Consider the following 13,710-nt stretch of genomic DNA (forward strand, 5'->3'; position numbering starts at 1 on the left):
TCAAGACCTTATGATATCTGAAAATCTACCTCTGCTGTCTAACTATTGTGGATAGGCGCTTAGCATGAGACTGCCCATATAGGTCTTTACCAGGGACCTTGCTTAATATGTGGAGACTCGGGCCTGTCTCCAGAGGTCTCAGTGAGACCCCGCTGTGTAGACTGAGGTGTGAAGCCAGTATCTAATCTACCCATGTGGACTTGATGCTTCTGGAGGTTGGTGTATGGACTGGGAGCCATCAGTTTCCAAGATGGATCCTTAGGAGGTGACAATGACTTGGGGAGCAGACCTGGGTTGCTAACAGAAAATGATGAACGGCAGGAAGCATAGAGGACGATGATGGGTTGGTTACCACCTCCTGATGGCCGAGTGTGTGTGGGGGGGGGTGCCACCACCTTTCCCCTCCTTGTTACAGAAGAATAAAAAAAAAAAAAAAAAGATCATTTTTAGACTCCTAACAGATGGCAGGAGCTGAAGACAGTTTAGGAGAAGGAACAGGGGACAGCATGGCTGCAGGCTGTGTCTGCAGCACCTGGAGCCCCAGATCCAGTGGGCATTGGTGGGTCTTGAAAGCAGGGTACCACATAGAAATGCACAGCCCACAGTGCGGTCTTATGTATTTATTTATATAACGTAAATATACAGCCAGATGTGATGAAATATGCCTTAATCCCAGCATGCAGGGGGCAGAGGCAGGAGAATCTCTGTGAATTGGGGGCCAGCTTAGTCTACAGAGCAAATTCCAGAACAGCAGGACTACACATAGAAACCCTGTCTCAAAAAAAAAAAAATAGGTAGGTAGGTAGGTACATAGGAAGTAGGTAGGCAGATAGGTAGGTAGGTAGGTAGGTAGGTACATAGGAAGTAGGTAGGCAGATAGGTAGGTAGGTAGGTGGTAGCAGGGATTGGAGAGATGCTGTATTTCTATAAGCATAAGAACCTGAGTTCGGGTCCCCAGAGTCCACAGAAAATCCCCGTGCAGTAGCACAAGCCAGCTCTGGGAAGGTGATGACAGGACCCTGAGACTTGTCCAGCCAGCCAGTCTGGAAGAACCAGTGAACTCCAGGTTCAGTAAGAGATCCTGGTCAAATGGTGAAGTGGAGAGCAAGAGAAGAGGCCACGTTCGCCTTTACACTCACAGCAGGAGCAGGCTCACCCTCACATGCACATTCATATATTACACACAAAATATACAGAATACAGAATAACAGTTTTCCAGAGCACAGTTAAGCACAAAGATGCATGTAGATATTGAGATTCATGCTTCTTGAGGAAGACAAATGATACGGGAGAGAAGCAATGGAGTGTATCCAAGACACAGCGTCAGGTCGGCTGAGAACTGGGGACAAGATCATTTGTTCTCTGCATCTTGAGGACAGAAAAGAATAAGACACAGAAACTGTAGAGGTGTGATTGTTCTGCCTACAAGCTTCTAGCAGACAGACCCTGGCTCTGCCTCCCTCTCCAGCCGACCTCCACTTGCCTGCCACGGGCCTCATACACAGCGCCCTGTGTGTATCACGAGGAGAACACAGGACCTGAGCTTGGTAGATGGAGAAGCAGAGCCTTCTGCTGCCACCCTCAGCTCCCGGGGCGAGGCTGGGCCACACACCAGAGCTGGCTCACCTGCCTGGAGTTTGCCCTCTGGTTTGAAGGATTGGGGCAGGCAGCAATGATTGCCCTCCCTGAGGAGTGAATGAGAGGGAGGGGCCTGCATTGGAACCGAGAGGATGCAGAGAGTCTCCCACAGATTCTGAGTCACTAGGTCAGCATGGACTTAGTGAGCACCTACTATCTGTCAGGGTCCACGTGGTCTGGAGACCAATGAATGCAGCGTCCAAACCAGTAGGCCTTTAGCCTTCTGCCAAATGCTCAGACAATAGTTCACTGGGGTTGAGGGACCGGCCTGAGAAGGTTTCCTGGAGGAATCTCTGAACCAGAAGTCTAGAAGAAGAGGTTTTGAGGAAGGGGCACTTATTCCCAGGGGAAACTTTCCCAGTTCCCATCCCCTTAGAGTTCTAGGAGCAGGGCCTGCCCTTAGAGGAAGCTGAATCAGAGGTGATCCCTTCCCACACTGCAGTGTCTGTAGACACCTCCTTGTTCCTGGGGTGACTTGCCTGTTTGCTGGGGCCCGGTTCCTGTTGGGCGGGGCCGTCTCTGACAGCGCCCTCACCCGACTCCCACAGTGTGCACCTGCTGCTCCTCCTGCAGGACCCGGAAAGGTGAGTAGCAGCCAGCCTGCCTGCAGCCTGCTGGATTCAGCTTGCTTCAGGGGGGCACTAACCAGGTGCTGGCCCCTGACCTTGGGGCTCCCTTTCAGCTGCACTGGCCAGATGGGGGACAAAACCCTTAAGGCAAGCAAACGCACTGTCTTTCATTTCCATGGCCAAACCTCGTAGGACTCTGGCTGAGCTCAGTCAGCTGAAGGCTTGACCGAGCCTGGCAGATCCACTCTGATATGGTTCCAGGAGCTTCTACCTACAGCTCCTTACTGCCTGGGTCCCTCTCGGGCTGCTGTTGGAGAGTCCAAACACATGGCAAGTGAACGGCTCTAGACAGAGAGAAAAGGCAGGAAGCCGTAACCTTTCATGACCTGGCCTTTGAAGTCAGGCTAGCACTTACCCTTGAGATGTTCTCTTTGATGGCCGTGAGTCACCAAGCCAAACCTCTGTTCCACGAGAGAATTATCCAGCCTCTTGGAAGGAATGTCAGAGACTCATGTGTGAATCTTTAAGCCAATGTGTAGTCGCATCCCTGTACAGTGCATTCTGGGGATGCAGAGACTGCCCACGCTCCACAGAAGGGAGGAAGCCCTGAGTTTTCAGGGGAGTCAGCCCTGCTCAAGGAGCTCTGGCTTGCCACTTACTAGCTGTGCAGCTTTCTGTGAGTCAGCTAACTGCCCTGAGCCTGTTTCTTCATCACACAACAGAGGTGGGGCCCCTGCCTTCCTCCCTGCACCGTAAAGGAAATGGCTGTTAAAAGGCTTTTGAAGGGGAACTACTAATTGTATTTATTTATTTGTGTGGGGTGCACGTGTACCTGTGATGTGCGTACCATGGCCTGTGTGCGGAGGTCAGAGAATGACGTGGGGGAGTTGGTTCTCTCTTCACACAGTGTGAGTTTGGGGGATCATATTCAGACCATCGGGCTGGGCAGCAGGCACCTTTGCTTGCTGAGCCATCTCTCTGGCCTGTGACTACTATTTTCACAGGCTGGACTAGCCAGACGTACTCAGGATTCTGGGACTCCCACTTCTAGACAGCCACTCATGATGTTGCAATGTTGCAATTGCTGGTGTGTGAGTGACAGCTGGTGGAGCTGTGGCTCTCTGGGGCCAGCTATACTGCTCTCTTAGAAGATGTTGCCTGAGCTTAACTAGATGCGTTAGGGACTAGGGAAGGTCCTGGGTAATGAAAGCCAGAAGTCCCAGACAAGTGACAGACAGGAACACTGAGCAGGGCCACAGTGGGAGAGAAGCATTCAACCAGTCTTACCAGCCGGTGTCCAACTGGGGCCTCCCAGTCCAGCAGGGAAGCTGGGGCCTTCCATTGTTAGACACTGGCACATAGGTCAGGTAGACTTCCTAGTTCATAGGAAATAGTTCATAGGACACTTCAGTGACCCCAAGAAGGTCATGGCCATTTCTGTCCCGCATTCTGCATATTAAATTGTAAATTCCATGAGCCAGGATAGTACTGCCTGGGACCGGGGCTGTCTTTTGCAGGCGCTGCTCTCCTAGGGTCCGGCTAACACCCAGTATTCTAGAACTTTCTCCCTGACCCCTAGAGCTCCTTGTAAGGACCCATCCCTGATTCCCCCCACAGTGTGTCCCTCTATGTCCTTAGGGACAACTCCCCACTCTCTGGGCCTCCTAAGGGCTTCTGTGGTCCCTCCAGCTCTCTGCGAGGGCTCCACTGGGAAGTGCTGGTATGTTTGTCTGAAACTTCAACATCTTCTGAGAGGACTCCAGTGGGTCTTGGATGCTTTCCTCCTGACCCCCAAAAATTATGTCACATGGGTGGTGTACACCCCAGAGCGTAGGAAGGTTCTAGGTATCCTTAGAGACTTAGGAGCTTAGGATCCCTGAGCAGAAACGGAACTTTCTAAAGGATTTGCAAATCCAGCTCTCAATTCCCGACAGTGGAGAGAGGAAAAGTGGGCATTTGGGAAGCTGATAGTCACCTTAGAGGACAGTGACAGCCATGGCATTAGCGCTCACAGGCCCAGCAAGCAGCAGATGGTAGAGCCTGCTCTAAACTGCGCCTCCCAGACACCACAGCATTCTCTCCTTACCTCTGCTTCAATCTGCCTGTCGGTGTCCTGCATAGTCCAGTCTCTGGAGATGCTTCTATTATTATTATCATGGGGCACGTCCACCACCTCACCTCCCCTCCTTCTCCTTCCCCGAGCTGCCTGTCCAAAAAGGAAAGATACCCTTTCCAAAACCGAGTTTGCAGGACATAAATTTAAGTACATGTGAGTTTTATTCGAAAGCTCCTTCTCTAACAGAATGTTCTTTCCTCTCTCCTCGGTGACTGCTGGGGACCTGGATGTAAGTGTTCAGACAGGCATGTCCTGCCTTGCCTCACTAATGTGTGTCGCGTGGGATGTATGCTAACCCGGGTGTGGGGCTGCACTGTGGGTTTGGGCCTGGCAGATCTGTTCAGGTCCTTAAAGGGCTTAGACTTCCCAGCCTCTCCTTTGCACCATCCAGTGCTGAGCCTGACCCTAACACATGTCCTTAAGTAGAAACCACCAACCTTGACCCAAACGTGACAAACCAGTGGGCTCCAGGCCTGGGCTGCCATTGCTGCCATTGGGAGGAGTGTGGCGTGAGACCTCCTATGAGAGAACCTGTACCCACACAAGTTCTCAGGGTCTTGGGGTGTGGTCCATTGCTAAGGCTGAGGACATAGAAGATCACAAGTCTATGCAAATCTATAGGCACACTCCTGAGTTTCCTGCCCCATCAATTGTCCTGTTCCCTCAAACTGGCGGCACCCTTCAGTGTGGCCAATTTCACTGTGACTTATTTCTTATTTATTCTGCTGCTTGTTCCAAAAAGGAAACGAATGTGAAGGAAATATATGTGAAATGGTTCATCAAAGTAAGGGGGAAAATGAAAGTTGGGGGACGTGAGAAGGAATAGGATTAAGAGAAAATTCTAATGCCGGCCACCTGGTCATGGAGCATCAAAGACTGGACCCCCTGGACAAATCACTGGAGAGGGAAATACAGTTAGCCAGGGCCCCCAGTGCACTGGAGCTCGGAGGCGTGGCTTGCCCATGGTTACCTTCTGTCCTGAGAGTGAGATCATATACAAACAAGAGGCTAGGGACTCAGCTTAGTGGTAGGGCCCCTGCCTGGCAGATGCAAAGCCATGGATTTGATTTCCCACACTCTAAATAAATAAATACCAACGACACACGTGACAGACTTACAGGGACTGTCCCAGCAGTTGGGGCTGGCTGTAGGCGGGGCTCTGTGTGGCTTCCATCTGAAGCTATTTCTCTCCCCCAGACCCCCCCCCCCCCCCCCCCCCCTCCCCCCCCCCCCCCCCCCCCCCCCCCCCCCCCCCCCTCCCCCCCCCCCCCCCCCCCCCCCCCCCCGCCCCAGCCTCTGCCAGATCAGGTCTGGCTTCTGCTCCTGCCTGTTCATCTGGAATGACCTCCGCTCCTAGAAGTCACGGGATCCCTTCTTTGCAAACTATAGCCCTTGTTCAAGGCTGCAGTGCGAAGCCTTGTTAAGAGTTTCCGTACTGAGATGGGCATAGTTTGTTTGTTTTATTTTGCTTTTGTGCCTGAGACGGAGTCCCCACACTGTAACCCAGACTGGCCTGGAATTCACTGTGTGGCCCGGGTTAACCCATGGCAATTACCGGTGTGCATGCCCAGCGCTCATTAGTATTGCGGTTAATGCGTGGCTGGGATGCTCAGCCTCGGTGCCTTCTGGTGGGTGGACTGGGTAATTAGATACCCAGGATCCTGCTGTGTCTCTGGATTATCTTCTGATGCCTGTGGTGATTAGTATAGGGAAAGCCCTGGAAACAGGGTTTAAGGGGAGCAGCACACAGCTGATCAGAGGCCCAACGTCAGCCAGTGCCCAATCCCATCCTCAGGATGCAGGTGTTTTGCCAGGCAGGGCTCTCCAGGATGCTTCTCCATTTTTACCTTGGCCTGGGAGCTTTGGGTCCTGGGTAGGTCTGGACCTGTTCTTCCTCCCAAGCAGGAGGAATCTGTTCCAGAGGAGTGCCCTGGTTAGCGAGTGTCATGCTCCAGTGCAGACCAGAGCTGAGTTCTCTGAGATGCCAACAGGCTTCTGTTTAGGTTTCTGGAGTGGCTGTACCAGCTGAATGCTAATCCTTCCTCAGATACTCAGAGGACGTGAGGGATGGGCAGCCACAACCCTACAACTTGAGGAAGTTTTCTGCTGAGCTGAGACAGGGTAGCTGGCAAGAGCCAGGGCATGAGGCGGGGACCGCAGGGTACAGACTCTAAGCATTATGGGGGCCTGTAGCGGCGAACCTCTGGAGGACCAGGGTGTTGAAGGAACTGTCATGGAGTTACTGTCCTCGAGTTCAGCAAGCTGATTTAGGTGGTGGAGGGACAAGAAAACAACTGAACTTGAAGTCAACCGACTAAGAGAAGCACAAAGTGAAGAAGGGGCAAATTTATGATGTCAGGTCCTAAGAAGGCACAGCCTGAGCTGCTGGCTCCCTCCACTCCCAACTCCGTTCTGCAAGGCCTGCTAAAGGCAGCCGTGATCTCGTGCTGCCCCCTGCTGGCTATATGGAGTACAGCAACAGAAACTAAACAAGCTCTTAGTTGTGGGCTTTTAGTTTAGTTCATACGGGCTGCTGTTGCAGGGCTACCAGCCCGCTGCTGACAGATGGAGCCAGTTCTGTGGCTGAATGTGATTTTAGGATCAGTAGCAGGGTACCCCAGAAAGCTCAGGTTTCTGCCTGCAGGCCTCAGAGTGGTGGAGCCAGAGGAGCTGTGGGCCCTCTAGCTCTACCTTCTGTGGTTTTGGGCGGCGACAGCACACAAAGAATAGAAAGACATGTCTGTAGATGCCAGATAAACTGGGTATACGCAGAGAATAATTTACATACTAACTAAGCCAGGGCCTCCTGGCTCGGTAACATGACTGCATTCAATGAGCCAAGTTAATTCTGGAGCTATGCCTATAGTTCATTCAAGTTAGCCAGAAATAGGAATCTTGCTGTCAGGTGGGGGTGGGGTGGCAGATACATTCAGATTTTGCATTGAAATGAGGGCCCTCTGCTGTCTAGCACCGGGTCCTTTGAAATGAAAAATCTGCACAGCTCAGTTTAAAGCTGTCCCTTGAGGCCTCTCGGAGGCGTGTTATATTCCGTCTCCCACAGAACTCCTAGTGCTGCGTGCCCTGGGTGCCGACTGCACTCTCAACATCGCCCGTGCATACAATTTAGAAAGCCGGGGGCCACTCCTCAGGAGCACAGCTCTTGTTCTCGGAGAAGAGGTTTCTCTTGAGCGCTCTTCCGGTGCCAGCTCAAGGGTCTAAGCGTCAGGGCTTGACAAGTCTCAACGTCTTCCCCCATCCTCCTGGTGGCTGTTCAGTGGCTTCTGAGCCTACAGTTGATTATCTGCAAGCTGCCAAGTCTTCCAGTTACCTTCACACACACACACACACACACACACACACACACACACACACACACACACGACAGTGCAGCTTCTTTGGACCTGGGCCCCTGGTTGTCCTAACAGGTTTGTTGTGCTGTGTACCTAATCTCACCCTCCTGCCTGCCCTTGCTCCTTTCTACACTGACCCCTCCCCGCTGCACTTTGTCTCCTCTGTTAGATGGACATTAAGTGGTTGAGGGAGATGTGAATGAGGGTGGTGTGAAGTCATGGGAGCCCCACCAGGTCCAAAGCCCACTGGCGTTTTCTGACGACGAGGAGGAGGACCTGTTGGAGTTCATGTACAAGTATAAGGCACCGAGGAGGACGGAGTTGCCCCTGGAGGTACATGGTGGGGGGGGGGGCTGGAGCAGATGTTTGCACTAGAGATCTGGGGGTCCTGAGAACAGCATCACTTGTAATACTCAACATTCTCTGAGTGCTTAGGGGGGAAAGTGACTTCCCCATCAAACAGGTAGGATAAGCCACCTGGTAGCCTCTAGCTACGTGCCAAGGTGTGTGTGTGTGTGTGTGTGTGTGTGTGTGTGTGTGTTTGCATGTGCACATACATGCACACACACATGTGGAATCAGTTCTAAGGATGGAAATCAGGTCAGGCTTGGCGGTTAGTGCCTCATTAGATGAGCCATTTCTCCAGCACCACGGTTCTTTAAAGTTATCAGGAAACAGTATACTTGGCACTATGGCCGGTTGGGATGCCGACAGGTGTGGCGGCAGAAAGACCATGCCTGACACTCAGGGGCTGTGTTCTGTGATACAGGTGGAGAGTCAGTAGTCACTGGCTCAGGACAAAGCCATTTGGTTCCTCTCTGGTTCACTGTGTACTGAGCTTTCTGGACTGGGGGTCCATTGTGAGAAAGTCATGATTCCTGTCACAAAATTAGAGGGACGGCCGGGCAGTGGTGGCACACACCTTTAATCCCAGCCTCGGGAGGCAGAGGCTGGCAGATCTCTGTGAGTTTGAGGCCAGCTTGGTCTACAGAGTGAGTCTACAGAGTTCCAGGACAGGCTTTAAAGCTCCAGAGAAACCCTGTCTTGAAAAAAAAAAAAAAAACACAAAACAAAAACAAACAAAAAAATAGAGGGCCCTGTGAGAATCAGATGAGATGTCAGAGACACCCCCTTCATAAGCACGGAGGCCTAGTTTTTTTGTTTCCTCAGGAATGGAAGCTGCAGCCACCTCAGATGTAGGAGTCCCTTCATTCCCGCCCAAGATGGATCGTTCATATTCTCTCATGTATTATTTCCCCCACCTCTTCTTTAGTGCTGAGGATCAAACCAGGGCCTCCCATATATATTAGCACACACTCTACCACGGAGTTATGTCCCCAACCAGCCGGTGTGGGTTAGTTCTAAGTACTGGACTAGTCCTATCCGGCCTCAGAGTCTGGGAAACCTCATAATGGAAAAATTCACTCTAAATATCCCATGCCCAAGGGATCATGCTTTGTGTGTGTGTGTGTGTGTGTGTGTGTGTGTGTGAGAGAGAGAGAGAGAGACAGACAGACAGACAGACAGACAGACAGACAGACAGACAGAGGGTCTCATTCTGTAGCCCATGATGGCCTCAATCAAGCCCCCTCTAGAGTGGATGCAGGCCACAGACTCCCGCCCCTCCTGCCTCTGCCTGCGGCATTCTGCGGTCACAGGTGTGCCCCACCACACCTAGCTGGGGTTTCTTTAAAGCATTGCACACGGCTTCCCTGCTAATGTCCAAGAAATGGGTGCCTAAAAAAGGAGGTTTTGATTGCTGCTGTCTCAGTCTCTATCCAGAAGGGACAGTGAACCTTTCCTACCAGTGAAACTGTGGCCTGAGGGATCTGGCTGAGCCCGTTCCCCACTTGGGTCAGTCACCAGCAAATAGTGGCCTCACCTCAGTCTGATGTCCCACTCACTGCACCCGGTACAAAGCCCTCTGCTATGTGTACAAACCACTGTGAGGAAAAGGAACTGGAGGTGTGCATCTCGTAGGGCGAGTGCTCACTTAGCAGTGTATGAGCCCAGGTGTGGAGCACATCTGTCAGCTCTGCTCACTCTGGAGGCTGAAGCAGGAGGATCAACACAAGTTTGAGTCCAGCCTGGGCTACAAAATAATCTATCTCATGGCCACCTGTCTCTAATGAACAACACTGACCAGGCCACTATGAGGGACAAAGGTGGCTGTGTGGCCAGGCAGGTCAGAGTCAAGAGGTCTCCTGGACAAGCTCAGGGGGACCAGAAGTATCAGGACAGAGAAAGGAGCAATAGGACTTCCTGTCAGAAGGGACAGTGGTTGACAGTATGCGGGAAAGTTCTCTGTCCTGGCAGAGAAGCTCAGGCTGTGGACAGTGGGTCGGGGCCAGCTCTGGGGACCCTATTGGGTGGCATGCTAGGAGAACACCTTCCCTTTTCCTTATTTGGATCAAAATGCCTCCTGTGGCTTGTGCCTCCCTAAGAGAAAGTCCCCACAGTCATTGTTGGGGAGGTGAGGTGCTGTTGGCCTTTGTGGTGTGGCCTGCTGGATACTAAAAGGTTTCACATGCAGAATAAAGACTGAAGTTTGAAGCATACACCAGAAAACAGTTCCCAGAGGAACTGGAAATAAGCAAAGGGCTGGAGCTGTCTTCCTTTGGACTCAAGAAGGCGTGATGGCCTTCTCAGGGGGCTCAGTCTCACCTTACATGATACAAGGGTGGGACGGTAGGAGCTGATTCCTGTTGTGGGGACCCCAGCTCTACCTGCGAGGGAAGCTGGCCAAAGGAGGTGATGTCTCAGTATCCCTTCCCCAGATGCTGTCCCCCAAGCTCCTCCACTTCATTCACATGGAGGATGCCCTGTCTCTGCTTCCTCTACCAGGCACCGCCTAGAATCCTTCGGTCTCGCTTCAGGAAGAAAAGTACCTCATCCTCGGCCACTGAAACCACGTGAGTGAGATGAGCCAACAGCACCGGATCCACAGATGTCTCTCCTCTGCCTTAAAGAGCTAGTCACTAGTACCACGGCAGTCCACGGGCTGGGTGTGCTTTGCGTGTGCAGCCTCACAGACATGGCCTTTACTTACTCCCCTCTTCTGCCTTTAAGACTCTTCTGTTCTTCCCTTCTTGTTCCTGCTGGGGAGAGGCTAAAGGAGGTGGTGGAGGGTGACCTTTCCGTCTTCTGGGGTTAGTAATGTCCCGCAGCTGGATTGTCATTGTGGCCACAGTGTTTTTAGATACATAAGCTCTCTTACCCTGCTGCTGAGATGGACATTTGTAATTTATTTTGTTGCATAGTTTTCGGTCCTGTAAATGCAAACGAAGTGGTCGTTTTAAAAACCCTTTTTGTTGTTCAGGGTACTAATACATTGGACTATGATGTACATATTTACGGCTTTTAGCTTAATGTAATGAACGTGCAAGGGCTGCTAGAGGTTCTGATAAGCGAGAGGACTGCAACAAAGTGGAAATGTAGACAAATATTTTGATTCTAGACAATGTCTCCAACCTGCTTACAAAGCCAGTGCCAGTAGGGCATGTCTTCTCCCGCAGGAAGATGGCCCACGTCTTTCACGTGGCTGTGTAGTCAGCAGAGCTGAGCCGGAGCGCAGGCTCTCGGCAGCAGGAAGTTTGCTGAGTCAGGGAAGAGGAAGGAAGTACATCTCCTCGGGTTCAAGATCAGAAGCATCTGAGCCCTTTGGAAGGCATTGGAACTGCCTCAGGCAGGCAGAGGGCTCGCCCTTAGCAGAACCTTTGGGGGGGAGGGGTGGAAACTCAGCTGCTGGAAGAATTCCAAGTATCTCCAATCACTTGCAAGAGTATTACTCCTTCAGGGACCAGTGCCGTGGCCGATTTCTCCAGGAGGAAGAGCCTACATTTGAGCACCTTGTTTTAGAACACTAAGCAAAGAGGAAAAGCTAGAACTAGGCTTTGTTTCAGATGTGCTCCGAAACCACGAGCCGCTCACAGAACCACAAGAAGGCAGGATCTGGGGAGGACCGAGGCTGAGGTCCACAGGCAGCCGTGGCTTTTGCCCCCTCCTGGCTTGTGTGAAGATGAACCGGGTGGACTGACCCTCACGCTCACTCCATGTCGTTGTGGATGTTTTACACAAGCCAGGACTGAAGGGAGAACTTGACAAGTATCTGACTTAGATAGCATGGTGGTCTGTGGAGCTGCCCTCCCCTCTGAGAGCTGAGCCAAATTGTAGGGCTAGTCTGTTTGTGCTTAGAGCTGGTGTTTCCTTTCCGTGTAATGCATGCAGTGGTCCCAACCCAGTTACTCCTATTTGGATTGTATTTGTTCATAGCTATGCCCTGAGGACTAGAGAAGTAGTGTTGTATACCACATAGACCGGCAGTAACTGCCGACAGGCTCCATTACCGAGCTACACACGCATACGCTAGGAGACTGCCAGGCTACGTTAGCTGCACTTTGGCCGCTTCACAGGTTTCAGTTGAAGTACATTGCTGCCAGATACACCTAGTGAAATTCTACCAACATGAGTTTGTATTTTAGAACTAACCCTAGAGAACTAACCCTAGGGAACTAACTTAGAAGCTGGTGACTGCGAGGGCCAAGAGTCTGCCTAAGGCCCACACCCATCTGAACCCGTTAAAGACATCTGTCCTCTTCAACAGCTCCAGACAGGTGACATGATGCCCTGTACAATGTACAAACCTGTTGGTTGGGTGTATCTGGGATGAAGAGAAACAGGTGCAGAAAAGCCTGAGAAGCAGCTTTGCAGCCCCCCTAGCCCACTCCCCCCAAATCAATGGCTTTAGGAGCAGAGTTCAAGTCCTGTTGTATTTTCACTATTTTACTATGGGAAGTCAGAGCATGTCTAGGCTACCAAGCTTGTACTCAGCGATGCCAAAACCCAGTGTGAAGCACTCCGCTCGGATGTGCCGCATTCTTGCTCGAGATTTAAAATAGAAAGGTATCTAAATCGTTGTCTTATTGTAAATGTAACTACTTCTCCTTCAAGTGTTGACTAGAGGGTCATCTCCTCTCTTAAAGACACTCACTATAGAGCCGAGCGCAGTGGTCGTGTTTACTTGTCAGACAAGCTGTGCACTTGTATGTGGACTGACGTATGATGTGAATGTCCCTGTCTGTGGAGTGGTGTGGTGCTGTCTAGATGAGAAAAATGAATGTTTCTAGTTTGCTGACTTAGACACGGGCTGTTTACAAAGTGCTGGTTCAAAGGTCTGCGCTTGTCTCGGCTTTGAGCTGCTCGCCTTGGAGGACATGGCCATTTCTGAAGACGTGAGGTGAGAGCTCACGCCCATCAACTGGAGATTTAGTCATAACCTCTCCTGACTGTGTGTGGTGAGCTTGCTCACTCTGCTGGCCTTCGATGTGTACGTTCTCCGTGGTAACCTGCCCGTGTGTTTGTGTTAAGAGCGCTCATCAGCCACAATGTCGCGTAGCGTTCCCAGTCTTCGGCTCGCACAGTATTTGAAGTGGCGAAGGATGCGCTTCATCTTCGGACAGCGAGCCCTCAGCAACTGGCGTTCCGGATTGTGACTGTGCACACTTCCTCTAGCTTATTTCTGAAGTCTCTCTAGAGTGAGCTGTAACTAAATAGTACCCTGAACTGTGTTTCTAAGGGGTGTAAACTGCAGTATTCTGAAGGCTGAAGCTCTGCTGTCGTTATAATGCCTGGTAAACATCTTGAATAAAGTCTTAACATTTTATTTAAAAAAAAATTGTAATGTTGGGCTTATGAGAAAAGAGGAAATACTTTTGTAAAAAAGGATTTCTTATTTTGGTGGTTTCTAAACAATTATTGACAAAGACTGCCAAGTCATTCCTCAGTGGTCCTAAGGGGGAGTACCAGGAGGTGAGAGGATAAAGATAAAAGCTGGGCTTGGGAGGTGTTGCACAAGCTATGCCTTATCCCAGACAAGCTTCTTAAGAAGTATAACATCGGGCTGGAGAGATGGCTCAGCGGTTAAGAGCATTGCCTGCTCTTCCAAAGGTCCTGAGTTCAATTCCTGGCAACCACATGGTGGCTCACAACCATCTGTAATGAGGTCTGGTGCCCTCTTCTGGCCTGCAGGCATACACAT

At 51.3% G+C, this 13,710-nt stretch overlaps 1 protein-coding gene across 2 annotated transcripts in view; it reads left to right on the forward strand.

Annotated features, from left to right (window-relative positions):
• Reep1 (receptor accessory protein 1) overlaps positions 1-13,710 on the forward strand; it is a 100,874-nt gene extending 87,164 nt beyond the window's left edge. The window contains exons 7-9 of one of the 2 annotated variants that reach the window (XM_050126443.1): positions 2,187-2,222; positions 7,855-8,006; positions 10,518-13,710. In XM_050126443.1, coding sequence (XP_049982400.1) covers positions 2,187-2,222; positions 7,855-8,006; positions 10,518-10,589 — 260 coding nt within the window. In that variant the 3' untranslated portion in view covers positions 10,590-13,710. The remainder of the gene's footprint in view (positions 1-2,186; positions 2,223-7,854; positions 8,007-10,517) is intronic. The other variant, XM_050126442.1, reaches the window with a different exon arrangement.

Source organism: Alexandromys fortis, unplaced genomic scaffold (assembly GCF_014885135.2).
Source record: "Alexandromys fortis isolate MF-2015 unplaced genomic scaffold, M_Fortis_MF-2015_v1.1 scaffold_257, whole genome shotgun sequence".
In the NCBI taxonomy this organism is placed as follows: Eukaryota; Metazoa; Chordata; class Mammalia; order Rodentia; family Cricetidae; genus Alexandromys; species Alexandromys fortis.